Here is a 26249-nt window from a genome sequence, read left to right as displayed (position 1 = left end):
CTCAGTCGTAATCAAGCATAAAACAGTTTGTCTCCAGAAGCTTAGTTCTCTTCAAGATGGTGTCTGAGGTGCGTCTTGTGACATAAATACACTCACCGCCCACTTTATTTTCAACTGCTCTTTAACAGAAATATCTAATGAGCCAGTCACATTGCAGCAAATCAGTACATTTATCCATGTAGGAATGGTCAAGATGCTGTGTTGAATTTCCAGCTGAGAGAATTGAATGAAAAGGATAAAATATCCACGGAGCAGCAGTTCTCTTGGGGAAAATGTCTCGGTGATTTCAGAGGTGAATAATCAGACAGTTTCAAGCTGATAGGAAGGCAACAGTGACTCAGAGAAGACAAAGAAATGCAGAACATCCTTGAATCCACAGTGAAATGTAGCAGACGAGCAACAGCAGCAGGAGAACACATCAAGCTAGAATTGACTCAAGATCATCAAAACTGGACAACAGAAGATTTAAAAAATGTTTCCTGGACTGATGGGAATTCTGCTGCAACATTCAGATGATGTATCATTGATTAAGGCTGCTGGGGATTATTGGTGCGCGGATATTTTCTTGGGCTTGTTGGTACCAACATCCTGCAGTACGGTGGCCCCTAGAGACAAAGCACGTACAAAATACAAAACACATGCAAAATCCAAAGCACATGCAAAATACAAAACACATGCAAAACCCATAGCACATGCAAAATACAAAACACTTACAAAATACAAAACACATGCAAAAGACAAAACACATGCAAAAGACAAAACACTTACAAAATACAAAACACTTACAAAATACAAAACACATGCAAAAGACAAAACACATGCAAAAGACAAAACACATGCAAAAGACAAAACACATGCAAAAGACAAAACACATGCAAAAGACAAAACACATGCAAAAGACAAAACACATACAAAAGACAAAACACATACAAAAGACAAAACACATGCAAAATACAAAACACATGCAAAAGACAAAACACATACAAAATACAAAACACATGCAAAATACAAAACACATGCAAAATACAAAACACATGCAAAATACAAAACACATACAAAATCCAAAGCACATGCAAAAGACAAAACACATGCAAAAGACAAAACACATGCAAAATACAAAGCACAACGGAAGTGCTCCAGGACGCTAGGGGCAGTGTTGAGTTTTTGTTACCTAGTGGCTACATAAGCCATGAAGTTTCTAATGACCGGATTTGGTGTGTGGCAGTAAAAGGTAAATGAACCTTTTTTTTTTAATTATTTGAATATATATTAGTGTTTGTGTATAAATCAACAACTAATACACATATGCTCTCAATTGTGTAATTTAAGTTATCTAGGTAGTTGTGTTTTGGAAGTTCAGTTTTACGCTAGCAACGTAGCTGTTGTGTTGGAAATGCGTCTGTGTATATACACTTTAGCTTAGGTCTGCCCTTTTCCGTTTTAATACTCCATTTTAAAAGAAAAATGCTGTTTGTTTCAGGGTAAGAATGTTTTGTCCATATTGTGGCCATAACGTGAGAGAAGTTGTCAAGTTCTGCGGTTCATGTGGCAAACATATTGAGTTTTTGGCGTTTGTCAACAACAGTAAGTATTTCACAAATAACATATATAAAAAAGGTTGTCTGAACCAGTTCACAAAGCTGCCATTTGGCTGTTTACAGTTTATTTACATTTGAATGCAGTCCTTATTTACTATATTATTTTTATGTTATATAAATTGCATACACATTATTTTGCAATCATTTAAACCAGTAAGGTATATATCTGTGAAGATTCTTAGTCGTCCAGGTTAGGGTTATAGTTGTAGACTTTATTTGTCTTGAATTTACTGAGGCCCAAAGAAGCAACATATTAATTTCGTTTAATAATGAGACAATACATTGGTTTTTAAATGTCATTGTTATTTAAAACTGCACATTTCTTGTCTGATGATCTATTTTACCATTTCCCATCTTATTTTTTTTCTGTTTATAAGGATCAATTCAAGAAAACATTTCCATTGAAGACCTCATTCAGAAATATTTCAGAGACGGTTACTCCTATAATGAAACATTGGACATTTTGGCCTCAAAACATAAACAGAAGATCAGTCTGACCACACTTAAAAGTAGATTAAGAAGTTTATCACTGTCCCGCAAAAAACATTACTCAACTCAGGCCTTGATTTGTGCTGCAATAATAGAAGAGCTGAAGGGACCTGGTCAACATTATGGATACCGTTCAATGTGGCAGACACTGCGTCAGAAACACCATCTTTCTGTGAAAAGGCATGATGTAATGGTGATGATGGCAGAGCTCGACCCATCTGGAGTCCAAAAGCGCTCAAAGAAAAAGTTTTTACGAAGAGTTTACGATTCACCTGGACCAAACCACACTTGGCATGTTGATGGATATGACAAATTAAAGCCATATGGTTTGACTATCAGTGGTTGTATTGATGGCTATTCGCGGAAGATATTATGGTTGGTTTGCGGAGCAACTAACAGCAACCCAGAAGTCATAGCTCAACACTACGTTCAGTGTGCTTCAGAGTTTGGAGTCATACCAGTGCGACTTCGCACATACTGCGGCACTGAAAATGGGACGATGGCAGCAATGCATTGTGCCTTACGGTCATCTCATCAGGATTTTTTTGCAGGAGCTGCCAGTCATATGTATGGATCTTCAATAACAAATCAAAGAATTGAAAGCTGGTGGTCGTACTTCAGAAAACAGCGGTAGGTTTTAAAATTTTTCAAGAAACAACTATATTAAGCAAATAAAAGTGTGGCTGTAATATATAGTCTGTGATGCAGAAGCCTTGATTTGTATTACACCACCTTTCCTTTATAGCTTCAATGTGTAGCCAAGTATAAGATAGAAAATTTAAACTGTCAATAAAGAAAGTGAGATGAATAGAAATCCAAAATGCACGCACTTTACATCAACTCAAGAAACAGTTTCATAAACGTAAGAAATAGTGAGGCTTTGAAGGATAGTGATTTTGAACTGATGGTATGTTTTTGTCTCTTCTAGAACACAGTTCTGGATGGACCTTTTGAGTGACATGAAGGAAATGCACCTCTTTAATGGTAGTCATGAACACATGTGCTTGGTGCGCTTCATTTTCATGGCTGTGCTTCAGAGGGATCTGGATGAATGCAAAAGAAAGTGGAACACGCACCTGATCCGTCCAGTTAGCCAGTCACGCTGTCCATCTGGTAAACCGGATGTGATGTATTACCTGCCTCATAGGTTTGTATCACTCTTGTCAATTTAAAATGTGAAAAATCAAAAGTCTGTAATTTAAGTAGAAATCACAAAAATGACATTTTTTTTAGCACCTTTTAATCTCTAAATGGTAAATGTCCTGTATTTGTATAGCGCTTTACTAGTCCCTAAGGACCCCAAAGCGCTTTACACAAACAGTCATCCACCCATTCACACACACATTCACACACTGGTGATGGCAAGCTATATTGTAGCCACAGTCACCCTGGGGCGCACTGATCTATGCACTTGATCATATAGTCTTCTTTTACTGTATGGTCATAAAAAACAGACACCACAGTGTTTGTACCACCCAAAATTTGGACTAAATAGGTCTACTTTTTTCACATGTTGATTCCAGTGCTAAAATTTATGAAAAGCCGTTTTATATTATCTCCTTAAATACATGACAAAAATCTGCCAATGTTTTCAGCAAGTCAATTGTTCAAGACAGGTAGTTACAGGAACTCTGACCACCTTCTAGTCTATTCAATGCCATAATACAGCCAGTGGGCTTAAGTAAAAGCATATGTTCACTTTAAGCATAATTTCCCCCCCCTACAGAGACAAGGATGTTGTAGCGTTTTCTTAGTATTTTAATAGTAAAAATTTTCCTTGTACAAACTTTTAGGTTTGGTGGACGCGACTGTGGCCTTGCAGTTGGACATCAAGAGCTGAGCCAGTTCAGGATGAGTTCAACTCCCGATTTCTGTGGAGACCCTCACCTACAGGAATATTTTGAAGGACTAAACAGTGGCTTCAGTTCATCACAGACATTGGAATCTTGTGTGGAGAACTACATCAGACTAAAAGGACTTGCTGGGTTGTAATGCCAAGGTTCCCACACATCCCAGAACTGTGGATTCCACTTTGTGGTTATAATAATGCACCACCTGCACTTTTGTTAAGGCAAAAAAAAACACACACCTGCTGCGAACACCGACATCAGGTAAATAGACTGTGACCACACCCACATACCATCACCTGAGACGCAGGTAAAGCTATACACCTGTGCCACCAAAACAAAAAAGGAAAAACATAAACATTGACTTTGGCTCTTACAGACTTTATTGATCCTAGGGGGAAATTAGATCTCAGCATTTAACCCATCACCCTTGGGGTGAGCAGTGAGTTAGTGCTGGCTGTCTTACTCAAGGACACATCTGGTGTGTGGGCTCTCATCGAACGTGCTACCTTCTGAATCCCAGTCTGATGTTTTATCCATTGCTCCACCATGCCACCTTCCGAATTTATATTTTACCATCTGCATTTCTATTCATCAGCAAGTGAATGTTGGAAACTGGAGCTTAAGTTACTTCAGCCACAATGTTGCAAATGCATTTTCAGTCAGTACAGTACTGTAACGATGGTTAAGTGTTACTGGACAGTGACATGTTGGTTTTTCTCTGCACACTGTTGTTGTTCCTTTAAGATTCATGTTTGGTTGGGCTGCAGGAAGTAGTGAGGGTGGTGTACAGGAAGGGGTGGGGTGACCTGGTTGTTCTGTGTGTGTGCCAGGCTGAAGAGAGGTGTAGTTCGAGAGCGCTTCCCCCTGAGTTAACAACCCGCTGGCTTATGTGCCGAATAAACGGACAAACTGAGACCCCAACCGTCTGGTTCTTGTGAACGTTACAGTACGGTTTATTCTCAATAAAATCAATAATGTAAAAGATCAAACCACCTGCAAAAATCAAATTTGCACTGCATTTTTTTAAAGTACCTGCCTAAACATGGTCACTGGCTGAACTTGTGTTTGCAGCTTTATCCAGTTTTATGCGGGGACTGATAAGTAACAAGAATTCTAATAGAATAAGTGTTTAAAAGTTTGAAATTTGATCTCTGTCCTCGCAGCTTCACATGATTTTTTCCATACTGAGTAAAGCACATGCATGATAACTCAAAAACTTTTTGCAAACATTAGGCTCAAAGTATAATTAGCCATGGAAACTATAAGTAAAAAGGGAAGATGCAAAACTGTAAAATTAAGCAGAAACATACATATTATTCGAAAAAAAATTTGGTCAAAAGAATAGGCGGCTTCTGTAGCTGTGGTTTGTTATCAATTCATTATAGTGTTGCTTATGGTTTAAAAAACAATTTTGTTAAAAAACTATTATTAAAATACTGTAGCTACATTGCCCCATTATTTAGTATCAGTCCAAATACTTACAAATATGTTACCTTTGGATTGAGAAGTGGTTGCGGTATATGATGTACCACTTAAGGTAGTCCTTAATGATGTTGCCTTTACCATCTAAAGAGTCCGGAAATACATAGCAGCCAGCTGTCTGCAATAAGCTGCAATGCATTTCAATGCACCCATGGAGTTCCTTCAGCGTTGCAGCATTGGATATCTAGTGTTTACATAATAAAAAAAAGAAAATTGCAGTATCACAAGGTTGTTGTCCATGACGTTCACATCAAAATCATTTTAAATATAATTACTAGTGCACTTCAATGTTTGGTCTATATTTTAAAGCATGTTATTCTGGTATTGTTTTCTACTCCTCTACTTAAAGTCAAACATTTATCTTTGTTCATAATTAACAAACATTGGTACACTTAGCATGTTGATTAAAATTACAACTACTATGGAGCACAGCGTTACAGTCCAATGTGCAATTAACACATCAAGCTTTGTGATAACAAAGGAAATTGTAGTTTTACAATCGAATATTTAAATCAACATACTTCCAACAGAAAAGCTTTTGTAGCTTCATCAGTTACATCTTCAATCGTGACCTCCACCACATCAGACTTTGTTGTCCCAATCAGATGCTGGTAGAGTGTCTTGGAGAGGAAGGCAGGCCCTGGACCACCATGTACCAATGATGTGGCAATCATTCTGCCAGTAAGGAAATATTCATCCTCTCTTGCAGCTGGTAATGGATTTATTTAGTTATGCTAAAATAATGCTTTAAATTTCTCACCAGCGCTGTCAAATGTAAGAAATTTGCTGTCCTCAGGTCCATCAAAGATTCGTCGCGATCTAAGGCATTTCATTAATAATGTCAAAAATTCACGTTTAGGACCACCATTATCCATTCCATCTTCACGCTGTCCTGCATCATCGCTGAACTTCACAAGTATATCATCAGTTGGGTTGTAAGACACACGTCTAAAGCCCCGAGATGCTCCATCCCAAACATTTGCCCTGTTTATATTAAATCTGCTGACAGATGTTTTTATTGTCTTAGACGCCAGCTCTTCGAGTACTTCTGCAGCAGACAGGCCATTTGTACTAGAACATAAAAAAATTATTAAATATCACATAAAATGAGGATGTTATTACTCACTTTTATCATATTTACATTCTCACATTTAAATGTATACTTACCTTTGTGTTTCACTCTCATCCTTTTCGATGAGAACTTCTTTGTCTGAGTCACTATCAATTACAATCGGTGCATAAACACTTGTGTATGTGCTGCAATGAAAAACATTTAGTGGGAAAAGTAGAACATTTCTTAAAATCTAAAGTTAACTAATATTTTATTGGTCTAGTGCAGTGGTTCTTAACCTGGGTTCGATCAAACCCTAGGGGTTCGGTGAGTCGGTCTCAGGGGTTCGGCAGAGCCTCCACCATGACATGCACGGCTCATTTTGTGCACCAATAAAAACATATCTATGTCTTGAATTTGAATTTATTTTTTTTTTCACTAAAGAGGGGTTCAGTGAATGCGCATCTGAAACTGGTGGGGTTCGGTACCTCCAACAAGGTTAAGAACCACTGGTCTAGTGTGTCAATACACAAATTTCTGTGTCCAAAACATACCTGTAGCAGGGACCTTGAGTCTAAATATCAAAAATATATGAACAGTTAATATAATTTATGTTTGTAGCCTGTATGATAATTATTAATGACATTTTTCAGAGTCTTACTTCAGAAGAAGTTTGCAAGTTTGACCCCCTGTAAAGAATTTAAATTATTTCAGAATTTACAATATAATACACAAGAATGTATTTTGGCTCCACCCTATTCACGGTCGCCGCACTGTATTCTCCACAATACAAAACTTACCTATTTCTTGAAGGTGCTCTTTCCGGCGTGCTGTGATTATCTGGAAAATCCCATACCTGATAAGTAGTAAAATAAGATTAACAGCACTTTTTAAAACTTTAAACTTTTCTTGATTATATTGGTGTATACAAACACACACACACACACACACACACACACACAAAACACCGTTAAAAAAAAAAAAGACTAACCACAGTGTCCGACAGTGGGCTTTCTACTACTTTTACTTGAACTTCATTGTCCTCTTCAGATTCACACTCTGTGTTGCAATCTGCAAATATTCAATGATTCAAAAAATACAGTCTAATTTAAATATATGTATGTATTGAAAGGTATATCTAACAATTAGCAAACATATACAACACTTTGGCTATGCAGCACAAATTAAATATATTTAAAATCTGTGGCAAAATCATGTCACTCTCTGATTAACATTTTTTGGAAAAATCTTGAATTATTTTTAATATCTAAACTTTATGATTGTCACTGCTTTATCAAAATCACTTACCAGTATTAAAGAAGTCATCATGGTTACAAATGTAGAGAGTTACTCTTTGATAGGCCTTCCCTATGGCATCCTTGTATTTTTGGATGGTGAAAGGGGTGTTGGTTCCAGGAATTGTGCTAACTTCCCTTGCATCAGGGTATAGCAGTACATAGGGTCCATCGGCCATGGCCTGGTTAAAGTCCTTATGTTTTTTCACGCTGGCAGACAAGATTTGCTCAGTTGACCAGTGAGAATGAACATCAACCGGAAGTGACTTTCCTCGAACAGGTCTTATACCATCACTGGTCCTTCTCATGATGCCAATCTGTATCTAGAAATGAGATTAACAATAACATGTTTTTACATCTTTGTTCCTATATGGTCTTCCATTTTATTTCTGATCTGTAGTTGTGCTCCAGCTGTGCTATGACTCAAAAGACAACATTAGCGACTAAATATAGTTTTAACAGGGGGCATATATTATTGAAGGACTGTTGACCAAAGGCTGACAATTAAGAAATTCAGATCAGGTTAAAAATTGTAAGCCCTGTATCAGTGGTGAACTACAACCCCCAAGAGCGGCAACTAGATCGTTTCTAGTTTCTTCGACGTTCCCCGAGCAACACTAATGTCCAAGGTTGTGATTAGCTGAACACACCATATACAGGCAATGAACAGCAATCAGCCTGAAAGTAAATTAAACAGAGATAGTACGGGGGGGTCCATAGCTGTAGAGGACATAGTTAGCCACCCTTGCAATATATACAGTTCCTTTCATATGCATATGGAAGTTTACAGTGATGCCTTGGCAGTGCTAAAGGTAATTTGGATTTTGTATTAGCAACAAAAGTGGTCAACTTCCACGTTCAAGTTTATGACATACCTTCACTGGTTTCTGTTCCTTCTGTTCCTGGTGTTTCTTTGAAAAAAATGCCTTTCTTTCCCTTTCTTTCACATCCCGAAATTTTATGAATGACTCCACTAATGATTTCCCAGCTATAAACAGAAAAAAAAAGTTATAATTTTAGGGAAGGGACAGTTAACAAGATTTATTTAATACAAATATGTTTTTTACCCTGTGTAGACTGTATAGTTGTGCCAGTCAGGATGCTGGAACTGGTAGATGGAAGAGCTGCTGCCTCTTCACTAAGGGCAGGATTTCTCGACACAGTGCTGGTGATGTCCTTTAAAAACTTGATGTTTTTACCACATAGATTACAAAAGGCAGGACTGTCTGCCAAGAGGTGTCCACAGAAGGGACAGTACATCTGTAAAAATGACCCCATCAAATGTTTTACAAAATTAAGATTCACTACAACCCACAGAAAATACAAGTATTTCACATCTTACATTAAGACTCCTGAATGCACAGGAGATTACATATTTTATCTTAACTTTCATTATATATATGTATATAAAGTGCACAGCATGCTACTTTGGATGTTTAGCAAAGGACAGAAATCGCTAAAACATTACGTTTTCATACTTTTATCCATTTTTTAAAACCAGTTGTCTATGAGCAAAGCATAAACCAAGCGTTCATATTAATAAAAACAAACAATCAAACTAACAACAGTTTGCACATTACCTTTATTATGAGGCGTGGTGACTATCCTTGATGGTGTTTTCCGCTGGTATCCATCTCCCTGTGTTTTCAACAAAATTGCCGTTTATTTTGCAAATCTAGCTCAACACTGCCCCTAGCGTCCTGGAGCACTTCCGTTGTGCTTTGGATTTTGCATGTGTTTTGTATTTTGCATGTGTTTTCTCTTTTGCATGTGTTTTGTATTTTGCAAGTGTTTTGTATTTTGCAAGTGTTTTGTCTTTTGCATGTGTTTTGTATTTTGCATGTGTTTTGTCTTTTGCATGTGCTTTGGATTTTGCATGTGTTTTCTCTTTTGCATGTGTTTTGTCTTTTGCATGTGTTTTGTCTTTTGCATGTGCTTTGGATTTTGCATGTGTTTTGTATTTTGCATGTGTTTTGTCTTTTGCATGTGCTTTGGATTTTGTATGTGTTTTGTCTTTTGCATGTGTTTTGTATTTTGCATGTGCTTTGGATTTTGTATGTGTTTTGTATTTTGCATGTGTTTTGTCTTTTGCATGTGTTTTGTATTTTGCATGTGTTTTGTATTTTGTGTTTTGTATTTTGCATGTGCTATGGGTTTTGCATGTGTTTTGTATTTTGCATGTGCTTTGGATTTTGCATGTGTTTTGTATTTTGTACGTGCTTTGTCTCTAGGGGCCACCGTACTGCAGCATATCTGAGTATTGTTGTCCAAGATAAGGACAATGCCAGACAGTACCTCCCAGCCACTCCATGAGGTCCAGTCACAGGAGCACAGTCAGTGAAAGACTTGGATTACCCTAAATGCACCACTGACCGACAAAGGAAATCATTTCTGCCTGTGGCTAACTTGCAGTACAATTCCTCCATCTAAAGCACACAAATACACACCGCAGCACATCCTCTACAGAAGAAATAAAGCCAACATGATATGAAGCACCTCAACTTCAACTATTTAATTATGTGTAATATACTGGAAAATGTATAACTACAGTGTTTTGTGTTTATTCGGGCTATTTTGTAACCTTGTAATATATTGTATTATTTGATTTAGTTCAGTTAGTTACTGTCCTAATGCTCCATATCACAAAGCTCAGATCATCTCAGACTAGTTTTTTGAACATGACAACAGGTTCACTGTGACCAAACAGTTTCTACAGTCACCAGATCGCAATCCAGCAGAGCACCTATGGGATGTGGTGTAACGCAAGACTTATGTCATGGATGCGCAGTCGAAGCATCAGCAGCAGCTGTGTGATGCTGTCATATCAACACTGACCAAACTGTATGAGGAATGTTTCAGGCGCCTTTTTGAATCAGCATCACGAAGAATTAAAGCAGTTATAAAGCATCCTGTGAGGTGCTCAGAAACACCAGTCTTACTCTGTGTGATGTCAGAGAGACGATGTGTGATGACCACCTCGGCCCGTGTACTAACGGCAATACGAAAGATTCCACAAATAAAAACACAGAAATGTGAACAAAACAGGCCACATTCAAAGTTTACAAAACCATTAGAAACATTTATGAGAAAAAGAATTTTAACATAAGATTTTGTTTTTTTCCAAAACTTGCCACCTGCATTACCCAGAATGCAACTCTCTAACATTAGTGGTGTGAATTCTCCTGTGTTGTACTCATAGGCACACAGTCTGTGGTTGCTACAAAAAGGTCTGATCTGCAGTTTTCACCCCCAGCTGATGCTTATTCAAATGACATCCACAAAGCTTCCTGTGGAGCTAGTTTTTATACAACTTATTTTTAATATATGCACAAGTACTCCCAAACATAAAAGACTTTGATGTGTAAAATTGGCGATGTTCAACTTTAAAAACACTTTGGAATCATGTAAAATTCATGAGCGCTGAAAAGAAAGTACAAAAATACAAAAACCTGATACATTAAAGTCCCTGCAGGATGAACAGAGCTTATCCTGAAGCGTCCCTCCCTTGTATCCAAAAGATTTCATTGAGCAGTTCTCAGAAAGCTGTTATTATAATACTAAAAGCATCTTAATTATGAAGCTATGGATGAAAACTCTCTGAATGTGGACGCCTTTTATCCTTTCTTCTTGAATGGCGAAGCAAAAAAAAGAAAAAAAAAAAGAAGCAAAGGACGGCAGAGATGTGTCATTGGTAGAGGAGGAAGTCCTTGATACTGTGAGGGACAAAGAGGCTCGAGGCCCTGTGCAGACGACTCTTTCCGAGACTTCGACGAATACGTAAGCGACAGAGCTGAGACAGAGAGCAGGGACCTGGGAACAGGAGGCAGATCACAGCTGTTAATAAAAGGAAGTGAGGGTCCTCTATGTAAGTGCAAAAAGGTCAAAGGTCAAAGGTCAAGGTCAAAGTTATTTATATAGTGTTAGGTATTTTGATACCACGGTAAGCATTTACAGGATATTGTTTTATACAGGAAAACTGTTACTCAATAAGGCCGATCTACTAGTTGTTTTTCTCTTTCTCTGTGACCCAAGAATTAATGTGTAGGACTCACAAGCTGGTACCCCAAGGTCGAAAATACCACAGAGATGAGACCACTTCCTTACTCCCATCCTCCCTTTTTCTTTATCTCCTGGAAAAGGCTCGTTAAAGGCTAGGTGGTTTGTTTCAGAATTCACTAATGAAAGAACTCTGTATTTTATGTCTAGGAGTGTATTTTGCTGGGATGATCATAAATTGTAGCTGAGCTGATAAACTACACACAGGATACTTCTTTGTTCACAAGGCAGGAAGACGTTTCCTTATTTAGTCTGTACCGGTTTGAACTGGGAAAGCTGACACACGAACCTTTTTTTCATCTATATAAACTGCTGTGTATCAAATAAACCTTTGAGTCGATTTGGGAAGACAACCTGAAGCAGTCTGTGTTTCCTTGTTCTCCCAAGCTGCTCCCAACGTCGTAACTAACCCAGCTGAATGGCATACCTGAGTGTTACTTTAAATAATTAGGAATCTTAGAAGGAAAGGACAGAACTCTGCTTATCGCTCACGCCACGGAGGAAACCCGGGAAGGCAATTTCCTTCAATTTTGGTGTCAGAAGTGGGATTACTGACAGAAGGTAAATATGTGTCTTTCATATTTATATAGAGACCATATTATACCTCTCTCAGTGATCGATCCATAAAAAAACGGGATATGCTGACGAAGTTTCACTTAGTGATCCAGAGAGATACACTGACTGACTTCCTCAGTCCCCGAATCCATAAAAAAACGGGATATGCTGACGAAGTTTCACTTAGTGATCCAGAGAGATACACTGACTGACTTCCTCAGTCCCCGAATAAAGTAAATTAACCCTTGTGTGGTGTTGGTGGACACAGGAAGTTGCCTGTTGTCTTGAATATTTTAATTTTGTTTAAAAAATAATAATAATAATAATAATTAATTGTTTAATTAAACGTACGTTAAAAAGTGAGAAGTTGCTCACTCAGAAAAAGTGACACAGAAAGTTGCCTGTTGTCTTAAATACTTCTCGTTAAGTGAGAAGTTGCTCATCAAAGAGTGACACAGGGAGTTGCCTGTTATCTTGAAACGTACGTTAAAAAGTGAGAAGTTGCTCACTCACAGAAAGCTAGTAAATAATTAAATTTAATTTTGTTAAAAAAAAAAAAAAAACGAAAGAAAACTGAAAACGGGTCTCACAGACCCGATTACCATACAAGGGTTAAAAGCAGTAAATTAAAAGCAGAAAGACACAGGAAGTTGCCTGTTGTTTTACGAGAAGTTGCTCGTTAAGCGAGAAGTTGCTCGCTAAGTGAGAGTTGCTCACACAAACAAAAAATTGCTAGCAATAAATTTAAAGTGACCTCAGCTGTGCCGCAGCGAAAATACTAACATAAATCCTCCTAGCGTGTAAACCCCTCTGGAAATCACTGAACATGGGTCAGAATTATTCAAAGACCACAGACAGGTCCGATAAAAAAAATCTAAAGTACCTGTAAAACCAAAAATTAATAAAATACAAAATAAAGTCTCAAATAACGGCTCAGTACAACTCCCATTTCCGGTTACGTGTAACCTACGTCCACGAATCGGTGAAGACGTCCATGATCACGTATCCAGAACATGCGGGAGTGCTTATGTGACTGACTTTGTTTACAACTTAAGAAGTTCAATGCATTCTAATTTCTTTTCGGAGCCTTATCCCGAACGATTATCGCCAGAAAACAGGTCAGTAGAAATGTTGAATATCATTTGTGATAAGAAAAGTAGTCTGCTTAAAAAGTCCTGTAGAAAATATATGATAGAATGCCGCGACGTGATGCATCAAATGTTACCGCTATGGACAAAAGGAGGGTAAATAATGACAAAGTCGCCGATTTCTTTAAGAATCTAAAGAAATTCCTGCTAACAATGTCCAGAGACAAAATTGACTTAAATGCAGTAACTATGTGTAAACAGAAGCCTGATGAATCTATCCTAGTATTCATAAAACGCTTTATGCACTGTTGGACAAGCTAGAGGTGCAAATTTAGCTCAGTTTTCCAGCAGCCGCAGACACCCAGAGCAAAAATGAATTTGTGTATTTAATTTAACATAAAGGGTGAAATGTTTGCTGACACTGATAACAGCTTATGTTTTCTCTGCCCTATGTACCGACATGATGGAGAAGGAACATCCTCTGTGTCAGCTGGACCCTCAGCAGAGAATGAACTCAACATCCTTTTTGTCCGGTACTCTATGTCACACACTGTGCCAAAAAAAAACGTGTACAGACGCCACTAACAGGTAATCCCATGACTGGGAGCCACACTTTTGTTTCTCTCACACTGTTCAACAACATGATAACTGCTCACACAAGTGAAGGTCAAACAGTGATTTTGTCACATAACTCAGACATAGGTTATGATATAACTACACCATGTCGTCACATAGATCTAACCTACCCTATCGACTGTACTATTTCTGCAGTTACATTGCCAGCTGAATACCAGAATATGACATTATGGTCAAAAAGTGAGAATGATATAGGATTTATTGACTGTACACTTTATCACGTACACCTATTAAAACACAACAAGCAGTATATGTCAAGCAGCATCCCATTTCCACGGAAAAAGCCGCAGTCCTAGATGTCATGATAGGAGATTTATTGACTACAGGAGTAATAAAGCCCACACTCCTGTCAATCCTGTGCCAAAGCCTAACAAACCTGGCGTATGGCGTTTCATACAAGACTTAAGGCAAATTAATGCAGTCAACATTCCTCTGCCACCTCTCGTTTCAGATGTTCACAGCATATTGACATGCATTGCATACACATTTTACCGTGGTGGATTTATGCTCCACTCCTTTTTCTCAGTACCTGTGACACACAGCCGTTATTTGCATTCACACATAGAAATAAGCAGTACACTTGGACTCGTTTGCCCCAAGGCATGATAGACAGCTCTGCTGCTTTCTCAATGGTGCTTCACTCCTCCAGGGCCGCACCCTGATCCACATGTGGATGACCTCCTCCTCTGTGCTGAAAGTGAAAAACTATGTCAAACTGCTACACACATGCTTCTCCAGCACCTCCAAAAGACTGGCCACAAAGCATATGCAAAGAAAATGCAGTACTGTCAGACTTCTGTTCAATATTTGGGATTCACACTGTCTCACGGAAAACGTTCCATGACTGCAGACAGGGTCAAAGCTGTGACCTCCGTCCCTCGTCCCACTACACAGAAGGAAATGTCGTCCTTCTTAGGCATGGTGAACTATTGCAGACAGTGGATACCAGACTGTTCTTTTCATGACCACATTCTGCGTGACTGTTGTAAAAAAGACAAGCCTCCTCGAATACTGTGATCCACAGAAATGACTGTCTCTTTCAATGCATTACAGGGAGTGCTGACCTCCGCCACTCAAAGGTGCTGCCTGAATTGTTCAGGAATGCCGGCCTGCCTGAGGGCAGTAGCAGCTTGCTCTATCATGATAAGGGACTGCGAGAAGCTCACACTCTAACATGACACTATTCTATACACCAATCACCAGGTCACGACCATTCTAGCAAACATAACTACACAACATATGCAAATCTCACCATAAAAGCGAGCAGCACACCCAATTCGCCAGCACATTTATTGATCCTATGCTGTGTTCTTCTGACCGACAGGATGGCTCAGACAGGCTTGACGTTCATGACTGCATGACACGTATACAGGAATCCACAGCACCACGTCCAGATTTAGAGCAAACACCTATCTCAGACTCAGCCACGGTTTATGTGGACGGGTCCTGTTCAAGGCCGAATGACAACTCATTTCTTTGTGGCTATTCAGTGGTGACATTGCCTGACATCATACTAGAGGCTCACTCATTACCATTTCACTCAGCACAAAAAAAGCAGAGCTCATGGCTTTAATACGCGCCTGTGAGCTACATTTGGATAAGCATGTGACAATTTACGCACACAGCCGCTATGCATTTGGCGTTGTGCATGACTTTGGCACATTGTGGAGACAGAGAGGATTTAGATCTGCTGATGGAAAATAAATTGCTAAATTCTGATTTTGTTCAAAGACTTTTTCAGGCTATACAGCTGCCATCGGCCGTTGCAGTTGTAAAAACGAAAGGACACAGTACAGCTGACACAGACGAAGCAACAAGTAATGCCTTAGCAGACGTGACAGCCAAGGCTGCAGCTGCATCACAGCTCCCACCTCCGCAGGAAGTATTATCTGTGCCCCTACAGCTGCCACTTAAACTCCCAGACTATTTAGGAACAAATGTTGATTTAAAATTCATACAAGAGCAAGCCTCTGCATGTGATTACACCTATTGGGAGAATAATGACTGTACCTTAGATGACAGAGATGGCCTATACAAAATCTTAAGGGTTTGATTGCCCTCCCATATTCCCTGATGCCAGTCCTTGCCCGACATTTTCACTGTGTGAGTCATGTCGGACAAAGAGGGGTAATAGGGGCAATAAAATCAAGATTTGTAATTGAGAAAACATCACACGCAGTAAAACGCATATTAGCAACCTGTCTAACATGTGCACGAACTAATGTAGGAAAATCAAAAGCGAAACATCAGCATTTACCACAACCAGATTTTCCATTTCATACATTACAAATTGATTTCACACATATGCCAGCACAAGGAAGCATCAAGTACTTACTGGTAATAGTGGATCAATTTAGTAAATGAGTAGAAGCTTATCCAACCTCAAAAGAAACTGCAGAAGTAGTCTGTCAAAAGTTGAGCAATGAAATAATACCCAGATTCGGAATACCTCACCAAATTAACAGTGATAGAGGACCTTCATTCACATCAGAAGTAATTCAAAAGTGTGCTAAAACTTTAATGACCTGGGTCAAATTACTTACTTAAGTCCTGTGTGAGATTAGAATGACTCAATCTGCAGTAACCAAATTATTTCCATTTGAAATAAGACTATTTCCAAGACCATGGTCAGCTTCCAGAGGGGCACCGCTAGTAGAAGGTGATGTATATTGCATTGTCCACTGATGTTCACAACCTGGTAGAAAAACTGAATAATAACTATCAGAAAGTTTGTCTCTCTCAGCTTTTCCCCTCCACAGTTCCACCAGTGGAGACAAGGAGACGCATGTTGGAGAAGCCACTAAAACCAAGGACACTCTGGGAGGCCGCGTTTTCCAGCCCCCAGGCTTTACTGGCAGTGACGAAGAACCAGCATCCTCACAGACGGACAACCTCAGTGGATTCATGCCAGCAGGGTTAAGACCAGCCCAATCGGACCATCTCAGGCGTCGGATCAAGCAGACGACATCTCCGGCGAGCCAGCGCCCGGAACTAGAGCAAATAAACACACGGGTAGATGACATCTCCGGCGAGCCAGCGCCAGGATCCAATTTACACACACACACAATCACTGATTAACACACAACGTCTGAAAGAACAACGACAAGGTACTCAAACATCCAGCAGGAACAGAAAGCCAAAAGTACCACATGATGTCTAACCTGATAAAGCCAGACTCATTTCATCCTGATAATGGAGAAAATGAAATGCCCATTGTCATCATACGACGCTTATTCAATGTCTCTCGAACCTGGGACCAGGCCAGAAGACGACTGAAGAACTGTCTTTTTTATATATTTAGGTTATTAATCATATCTACTGCATTAACCTTAGGATTTTTATTTACTATTTCATATTGTAAAGTGCAACCCTGTTCACATTTCTGCAAGCCACATTTTCAATGATAACCCGTATAGCTGCTAGTACAGCTACTTCAATGTATTTGCAATTGGCACAAATTGACCCAGATTATGTGTCAGATGTTACCAATGATGTTCCTGATGTGTATATTGAACATTAGGTTGTGAACTATTACATTTTATGATTTGCTTTTATATTATGTTATTACATTTGTGATTTTTCCTTTCTATTTGAGTTATTATTTTTTAAAAATAATAAAAGAGGGGAACTGTTAGGTATTTTGATACCACGGTAAGCATTTACAGGATATTGTTTTATACAGGAAAACTGTTACTCAATAAGGCCGATCTACTAGTTGTTTTTCTCTTTCTCTGTGACCCAAGAATTAATGTGTAGGACTCACAAGCTGGTACCCCAAGGTCGAAAATACCACAGAGATGAGACCACTTCCTTACTCCCATCCTCCCTTTTTCTTTATCTCCTGGAAAAGGCTCGTTAAAGGCTAGGTGGTTTGTTTCAGAATTCACTAATGAAAGAACTCTGTATTTTATGTCTAGGAGTGTATTTTGCTGGGATGATCATAAATTGTAGCTGAGCTGATAAACTACACACAGGATACTTCTTTGTTCACAAGGCAGGAAGACGTTTCCTTATTTAGTCTGTACCGGTTTGAACTGGGAAAGCTGACACACGAACCTTTTTTTCATCTATATAAACTGCTGTGTATCAAATAAACCTTTGAGTCGATTTGGGAAGACAACCTGAAGCAGTCTGTGTTTCCTTGTTCTCCCAAGCTGCTCCCGACGTCGTAACTAACCCAGCTGAATGGCATACCTGAGTGTTACTTTAAATAATTAGGAATCTTAGAAGGAAAGGACAGAACTCTGCTTATCGCTCACGCCACGGAGGAAACCCGGGAAGGCAATTTCCTTCATATAGGACATTTCCACACAGACGATGCTGCACAAAGTGCTTAACAATATAAAAATACCATTAAAAAGAAACAATGTAAAACAATAATAACAATATGAAATAATGACAGGACAATAACACACCTCTGCTCAGCAGTGCAGCTCTCACTGAGCTGTTTGGCTTCGACAGATCAAGAGGAGTCTTCGCCTCGGCGTTCCTGCGACACCCATCAGCTCCAAAGTCCAGGAGAAGATGCACAACGTCAGCTCCTCCCCCCAAAACTGCAGCATGCAGAGGACTGTCCGGCCCGCATCCGATCTGAACATCTGCTCCTGCTCAAACATGCAAACAGAGTTCAACACATAACAGCACGCAAATCACACAATTCTGATTAAAACCCATCCGTGTGTTGTAAGTGATTTATTGTTAAAGCAGCACGTCGTTATATATTAGCTACTAATAAAAAAGTTTTCAAAAATAAATCCAAAGCACAGCTCTGAATAGTTTTGAGACTGGCTGTTACGTCTGACAGGTTGGATTGATTAGAAAAGCTTTTAAACGTGTGCTGATGTGAACTGTGACACCGAGTTTCTGCTTCGATGGAAAGCGATAGAGAGAAACTGCAGAGCGTGCCACTAAAAGTAACTCAGAGCCCAGCAGAAACAAAAAATGTCAGCTGTATTTAAATATTATATGGCTGGAACGAACGGTTCTGTCCTGTTGGTTCACCTTTGCTCGGCGATTATCGTTTCAAATGTGCAAAATCCAAGACAGACGTGTTAAATGTCAACTGACACCTTCAAGTGCCTCGGTTTGTCTGATAAGCAGAGCCAAACTCGAAGATATGCAGTCTAGTTTGAGCATTTAAGTCCCAAAGATGAAAGGCGGCACAGAAGAAAAGCTTCACAACTAAGTTATGTCAAAGGAAGAAATCCTCTCGTTTGAGAAAACACTAAATGAAATAATTAACTAATCATTGCACCTCTGACTCAGTTTAAGAATCAAGAAGTTGTTTTTTTTAAATCTGATTCTTTCTTTCTTTTACAACTGTATACAGCAAATAAAAGAGCTGTTACTGTGTTTGCTGAAACAACTGTTTGATAGACTGGTTTGTGTAATTAAAAGAGTGGAGTTTTTCATTAAAAAAAACTTCAGACTATTATACAGACTGGGCCTTGAAGTGCCTTAATTTTCATGACTGAAACAAACAAAAAGCAAAGGTGTGACTGGTGATTATTCCTGACTTATATTACCTGAATACAGCAGCACCTCTACGCAGGCTGCAGCCCGGGCCATGCAGGCAGAGTAGAGTGGCGTCCCAACGTCAGGCAGCTCCAGATCAATCTGAGCTCCACGGGCCAGCAGCAGCTCCAGGCACTCTCTGTGATCTGGAGGAGAAGATGACAAATGCTGACATGTAGTCCACATTCATAACCAGAAATTTCTTGTAAATGGATACCTTTGTGTACCTTTCTTGGCAGCCTCATGGATTGGAGATGCCAGCTGGTAGGTGGTGTGGATGGAGGCACTGTGCTGCAGGATGAGCTTGAGGCAGGCAGCGCTCCCGCTGCTGCAGGAATTGAAGAGAGGTGTGGCGCCATCTGTTGACACTGCCATTGCCTTGAGAATGATGTTTGTGAGGAAATGCATCCAAAAGAACGGAGTGTACCTCATTTATTTATTCATGCATGTGACTGTTACACCCCGGCCTAGGCAACTGGAGTGCAACACGAAAAAAAGTAAAAGGAGAAAAAAAAAAAAAAAAAAAAAAAAAAAAACACAACACACACACACAACACACAAAAAACCCCCACTAAAGCTCACCACCAAAATCCCAAAACGAAAGTATCGACAAATCTATTTACAGCTATTTACAACAAACTATTTACTTACAACAAAACACCAAACTATTTACAACACGGGGGAGATCGCGAACATGACACACTGAAACACAGGGTTTAAATACATAGAGGGAGCAATCAGGAAAATGGACAACAGGAGGGAAACACAGCTGGGGCAAATTAGAACTGACGAGACAGGGAAACGTAAACTGAAAACACTAAGATAACACAGACTTTCAAAGTAAACAGGAAACACATAACAGTCACGCCAAAAACAACACACTGACAACACCGAAACGTAACAGTTCCCCCCAACCAAAAATCAAACATTTAACACCAAGTGAAAAGTTTGATCCAGACAGACGAAGCCGATGAAGGCTGGAGCGGTCCCACTGACCCTCCAGCAGACGACGAAGGCTGGAGCAGTCCCACGGACCCTCCAGCGAAGGCGGATGAAGGCTGGAGCGGTCCCACGGACCCTCCAGCGACGACAAAGGCTGGGGCGGTCCCACGGACCCTCCCCTCAGCGAAGGCAGACGAAGCTGATGAAGGCTGGAGCGGTCCCACTGACCCTCCAGCAGACGACGGAGGCTGGAGCGGTCCCACGGACCCTCCAGCGAAGGCGGATGAAGGCTGGAGCGGTCCCTCGGACCCTCCAGCGGAGACGGACGGCTGAAGCGAAGGCAGACGAAGCTGATGACGGCTGGAGCGGCCCCACCGACCCTCCAGCAGACGACGAAGGATGGAGCGGTCCCACGGACCATCTAGCAAAGGCGGATGAAGGCTGGAGTGGTCCCTCGGACCCTTCAGCGAAGGCGAATGAAGGCTGGGGCGGTCCCCGGACCCCCCAGCGAAGGCAATCCCGGACGAGCCCCCATATGTTACACCCCGGCCTAGGCAACCGGAGTGCAACACGAAAAAAAGTAAAAATAAAGGAAAAAAAAAACAAAAAAACACAAAAAAAAAAAACACACACACAAAAAAACCCCACTAAAGCTCACCACCAAAATCCCAAAACGAAAGTATCGACAAATCTATTTACAGCTATTTACAACAAACTATTTATTTACAACAAAACACCAAACTATTTACAACACGGGGGAAATCGCGAACATGACACACTGAAACACAGGGTTTAAATCAGGGCTGCCCAATCCCAGTCCTCGAGAGCTACTATCCTGCAGCTTTTAGATGCATCCCTACTCCAACACAGCTGAATCAAATGAATGGCTTGTTATCAGGCCTTTGCCAAACACGATGGCATGCTGAAGAGGTAATCAAACCATTTGATTCAGCTGTGTTGGAGTAGGGATGCATCTAAAAGCTGCAGGACGGTAGCTCTCGAGGACCGGGATTGGGCACCCCTGGTTTAAATACATAGAGGGAGCAATCAGGAAAATGGACAACAGGAGGGAAACACAGCTGGGGCAAATCAGAACTGACGAGACAGGGAAACGTAAACTGAAAACACTAAGATAACACAGACTTTCAAAGTAAACAGGAAACACATAACAGTCACGCCAAAAACAACACACTGACAACACCGAAACGTAACAGTGACACAAACATACACAAATGCTCAAACAGAGCAAACACACGAGACAACCAACAACTGAAGGCCTCTTTGCATGCAGATTTCAGCTCTGACCTTTCTCCAGTAAAATCTAAACTCTTCAGCAACAACACCAGATGTGGTTTAAAACGTGTGAAAACAAAAATCTGTGTTAAAGCGGGAGAATCTGTGAGTTCGCAAATGAGCTCAGCTCTTTTTGAACTGCACAATTTCAGGCATCCTGTAGTGAAATTTACAGGAAAGTGAGTACGATGCTCAAACCAATCAAATCAAGCAACTGAGGTGCAGATTTTTTCAGCTGTAAATTAATTGGTTTACCAAAAGAACTGCATTAACTATTTAAAAATTACAGCCATTTTTATAACATCCATCCATCCATGAGGTTATTGGGGCACTTACACATAAGCCCTCACTAATATTCTGATTATTTAGCTGGACAAGCTAATATAATTTTAAATATAGGGGTTGTTTTTAATACATGAAGGCCTAAAGTCCATTTGCTGGGTTTGCTCTCTTGTGACACAAGCCAAAGTCTTTTATATCAACTTAACAATGATAAAACGAATTGTTAGATTCCCCCAACCCCCAGTGTTTTATTAGTGTATGTGAAGTTTAGGATTGAGTTTCAATCCATCAAATACTTTTCAAACCAAAAGTGAAGGGATCCACTTTCATGTATGATCAAAGCAATGAGACGGTACATAAATTCTTATCACTAAATACAAAATATCAGATAAAGTAATTCATCTTATGAGTGCAAAAATAATCTTTATTTGGAAAAAAAGACTTTAAATGCCTGCATTCCAACCCAAATGCTCTTAATTTAATATATTTTTTAAAAATGTAGCCTTTTCTGTAACCTCTTTAGGGTGCATCTGTACATAATTTCAAAGTTTTGAGGTTCTGAAACGTGTTTGAGACCATGCTAGCACAACAAAGGAGGGTTTACGATATGACGTTCTTATACTTCTGTGGGTTTTTCCTTTTGATGAAACCTTAATGCTAGACAAGTTAAACAGAATCATTTTCCAAGTCTTTGTTTGTCTAAGAAAGAAATACCAAGAGTGAGCGATGACCTAATTATCTCACGTCACATAAATCAAATGTATGCCTGGCCTCACATTTGTTTTGGGCAATAGCCAAATGATCTATAATCTCCATCAAGCATCAAGTTCAAAAAGGATAAGCAAAATAAAACTTGTGGGTTTCTTTGATGACAGAAAAATGTATCTGTTCCTTCTTACATTTGCTCCATTATCCAGAAGAAACTTGGCACAAGCGTAACGAGCCCCGAGGCAAGCCTCGTGGAGCGGCGTGACCCCGTCCATGGTGACTGTGTCAACATGGAAGCCCTGCAGGGAGAGATCAGAGGATTTTCATTTGACTTCTTTTCAAGAAGTCTTCGGGTTGTAGACTGTAAGTACTCGACGTACAAATCAAGATTTAAGATTACCTGAGCGATAAGGGCCCTGAGGTGGAGGAGTCTGCCCTGAAAGGCCGCTTCATGGAGCGGAGTTCTGTCAGACCAGAAGTCTGAGACACAGAGAATCAAATTAGTTATGTTTCCACATTCAGAAAGCACAAAGACCAAGACCACTGTAACCTCATCCACATACATACACACTTCTGGCAGGGCTGGACTGGGACAAAAAAAAAAAAAATCAGCCCAGGCATTTTGACTAGAGACCGGCCCACCAGGTATTATAGGAAAAACCATAAAGCCTTTGAATGAAAACAAACGTTGTTGTGACAGTGATGTACACAGTCTTGTTGGTATATATGTATCAATCTAATAAACTTAAACCTACACCATCCTCCTTATTCTGGTATTCTAAACAGTACTTAGCCGAAACCCAAAGACTGCTTGGTTGAGTTAACTTCCTGAACTATCTACAACATATGGTGGAAACCTGAAATTAAGACAGAGAAGACTAGAGGTGAGACATGACCATTACTGAATATTAAAAATAATAAATGACAGATTTAGTGATATTTTCATAAACTATTTATTTACCACATCAATAAACAGCATGGCAGGGCAAAATATTCTTTCTAACATGGCAACCTTTTAAAAGTGAAAGGAGACAGAAAGACAAGTGAGAAAGAATAAAACTTAACTGACTTTTTGATGGCATTTTACACAAAGTACTAGTACAGTATCTAGAAAATGTGGGAAAATATTGGCATCATGTACAGTACTTTCTTCTGAGGAAATTGTGTTGGGACCCTGAAAAAAAACTTACTGCGTACAATAATGGATTTCTATAAATTTGACATCAGATGAAAACTTTGGTTGTAAGATTCGGATAATTATTTGTTAAAAGCTAGAAATTTTAAATGAGAATAACAAAGAAAAGTATTTCTTTGTGCCCCCCTTTCCCTGTTAATGCCCTACCTGGCCCCATGGCAAAAGCCCCTGCACAGTTACCAGCTGTCAGCTACATAAAAAAAGGATCCTGGTGTTATTTGTCTCTCAGAAACAGTTCATAGCTTTCCTTCAACCCATTCATGTCACCTAAAAGGTAAACCTGTTGACAGCTCTGATGATTCAGTAAGGACATCTCCTGGTTTCATCTTCATGTTTCCCTCTCACCAGATAACCAAACCGACATCATGACCAGCAGCTTTTACTGCTGTGGCTCCAACAAACATCAGCTGATACTAGAAAGTAATATTAAATAAATTCTAACAACAGCTGATCAAGTTTAAAGGCGCTTCTGCTGTTTAACGCGACCCCCGCTAGTTTCCTCTTTCTGGCGCAAAGCGGGAGATAAACAAGCAAGAGAGAAAAGCAGATCAGCTGATCATTGATCAGTTTCATGATTGAAGTAGCAGCAGGAGAGAGAGGGAGGGGGAGAATGAGAGAAGAAGAGGCGGCTCTTTTTTTATTGTAGCTGAAGTACGGGACAAATCGCGTTTATTTTCAGCTCAATACAAAACATGTAATATTAACTCTGAATACCAGAGGATTCCGTTTTTTTACAGGACGGTAGGCAACTCTACTAACTAACCTTGAATAAAATAAAGTTCACTATCAGTAACATCATAGCACCCACCCAACTGTATAGAAACTCCGTCATGCTAGCTAGTACACAGTATGAGTTATCGTCACTGACTGTAAAAAGTTAGCACAACAAAAATAAACTGCACCTAAACTTGGTTTATATCTGACCCAGACAGACTGCAGGTCATAACTTCTTACCTGAAGCTCATTTCACCTGACAGCCGCCTTGGGTCTCTCCACCTCCCCTTCCCCCCATCCACCTGCTGGCTTCCACCACTTGCTAATTTTACTGAATCTGTGAAAGCTCCACCATAGCCACTACCAAACAATTGAGTTATTTTTACACGTCTGCCAGCATCTATCCAATCCGCCACCTGTCACTGTTTACACGGTTAGGGGGGGGAGACAACAACAACAAAACATCGGCCCATTTAAACCAAAAATTACCATCGGCCCACCTGGACTGCCTGGACTGATCCAGCTAGCCAGTCCAGCTATGACTTCTGGTTTCTCAACATGACCCCCAACCCTAAAATGCTAAACCGGTTTCATCCCAGATTTTATTGTCTACAGCAGCATCAGACTTCACATGGACAGCTTTTAGGCCTGGAAACACTGATGCAAAAAAACCATACAAACATTAAACTCACCGGCCATCAGCGAGTTACACACCAACCCTCCGTAGATGGACAAAGGCCTCTCCCAAGGTTGCGACCACAGGGAAACGTCTGTTTGCACAGCAGCCATGGTGAAAACGAAACAGCAGCAGATTCCTTCACCTCCTTCACCCAGCCAGATACACAAACCTGAATCCGGCCTTCCTCACTCTCTTATCTGGGCCCTTGGTCACCTCCCCCACATTACCACCTTCCACCCACTCTCACCCCAGTGGATGGCCAGAGTTAACGGTATATGCATTACATTACAATAGCTGCTAGAATGATCATGAGGTGTCTTCAACAAAGCACTTAAAGACACACAGACCAGGACAAGCCCCATAAGACCCTTAAATATATTACTGCCACATGAACTAAATGAAATGCCTTAAACTAACAAAAAAAGTCCCTAGCTCCAACAGGAACATGTTGTCTTAACATTGAACACATGCTGAACTTCTTGATATGATGTTTGTTTCTGTCTTGCAAATCCCCGTCGCTGACCCTGAAGAGCGACACCTATTTATCAGCTCCTTTTTCACAAGTGTGATTTTTTTTGGCACTCTTCCTTACAATCAGATTCATCTACAAAACAAATATTTGTTTGATGCCTCTCCAGGATCTGCAAAAATTACATGTGAGAACATAGCACATGCCATATATATTAGAAAGTACACTTTGGTTCCCACGTTGGGTTTTCTGAAAGTTTACTTATCATTTGAAGAAAAGAAAAAAAAGCTCTCAGGTTTCAAAGGAGTGTCAATCATGAAAGCTACTTTTAGACGCTTCCTCATTCACAAATG

The 26249-nt window shown here is 39.9% G+C and overlaps 3 protein-coding genes and 1 long non-coding RNA gene across 6 annotated transcripts; 2 read left to right on the top strand and 2 right to left on the bottom strand.

Annotated features, from left to right (window-relative positions):
* The first annotated feature begins 1017 nt into the window (after positions 1-1017).
* LOC309690819 (uncharacterized protein) lies at positions 1018-4394 on the top strand. Its single transcript, XM_082508198.1, has 5 exons — positions 1018-1231; positions 1481-1584; positions 1976-2717; positions 3016-3234; positions 3881-4394. The coding sequence occupies exons 2-5, from the start codon at positions 1488-1490 to the stop codon at positions 4077-4079; spliced, it is 1257 nt and encodes a 418-aa protein (XP_082364324.1). The 5' UTR covers positions 1018-1231; positions 1481-1487; the 3' UTR covers positions 4080-4394.
* Positions 4395-4525: 131 nt separating this feature from the next.
* LOC309690818 (uncharacterized protein) lies at positions 4526-9581 on the bottom strand. Of its 2 annotated transcripts, none has more exons than XM_082508196.1 (12): positions 9346-9581; positions 8833-9025; positions 8641-8753; positions 7779-8088; positions 7462-7541; positions 7271-7326; positions 7132-7159; positions 7025-7044; positions 6587-6676; positions 6180-6490; positions 5941-6128; positions 4526-5603 (listed from the first exon to the last, which is right to left on the bottom strand). In XM_082508196.1, exons 2-12 carry the CDS (start codon positions 9023-9025, stop codon positions 5427-5429), a joined length of 1566 nt encoding a protein of 521 aa, XP_082364322.1. In that variant the 5' UTR covers positions 9346-9581; the 3' UTR covers positions 4526-5426. The 2 variants fall into 2 exon arrangements, with proteins under 2 accessions (XP_082364322.1, XP_082364323.1); XM_082508197.1 differs by having other exon boundaries at positions 6180-6238.
* Positions 9582-9878: 297 nt separating this feature from the next.
* Positions 9879-26206, bottom strand: asb11 (ankyrin repeat and SOCS box containing 11). Its single transcript, XM_082507734.1, has 7 exons — positions 25441-26206; positions 23240-23319; positions 23031-23138; positions 19842-19992; positions 19626-19760; positions 18516-18704; positions 9879-11575 (listed from the first exon to the last, which is right to left on the bottom strand). Exons 1-7 carry the CDS (start codon positions 25535-25537, stop codon positions 11451-11453), a joined length of 885 nt encoding a protein of 294 aa, XP_082363860.1. The 5' UTR covers positions 25538-26206; the 3' UTR covers positions 9879-11450.
* On the top strand, positions 11674-18220 carry LOC309690596. Of its 2 annotated transcripts, none has more exons than XR_014271763.1 (2): positions 11674-12382; positions 13937-18220. It is a non-coding gene; the product is annotated as an uncharacterized lncRNA (long non-coding RNA). The 2 variants fall into 2 exon arrangements; XR_014271764.1 differs by lacking the exon at positions 11674-12382 and adding an exon at positions 13392-13494.
* Positions 26207-26249: the final 43 nt, after the last annotated feature.

The sequence above is a fragment of the Aulonocara stuartgranti genome (genome assembly GCF_965226115.1).
Source record: "Aulonocara stuartgranti genome assembly, chromosome: 16".
Classification (NCBI taxonomy): domain Eukaryota; kingdom Metazoa; phylum Chordata; class Actinopteri; order Cichliformes; family Cichlidae; genus Aulonocara; species Aulonocara stuartgranti.
The sequence above is the reverse complement of the archived record's forward strand: the minus strand, read 5'-3'. Positions and strand labels throughout refer to the sequence as shown.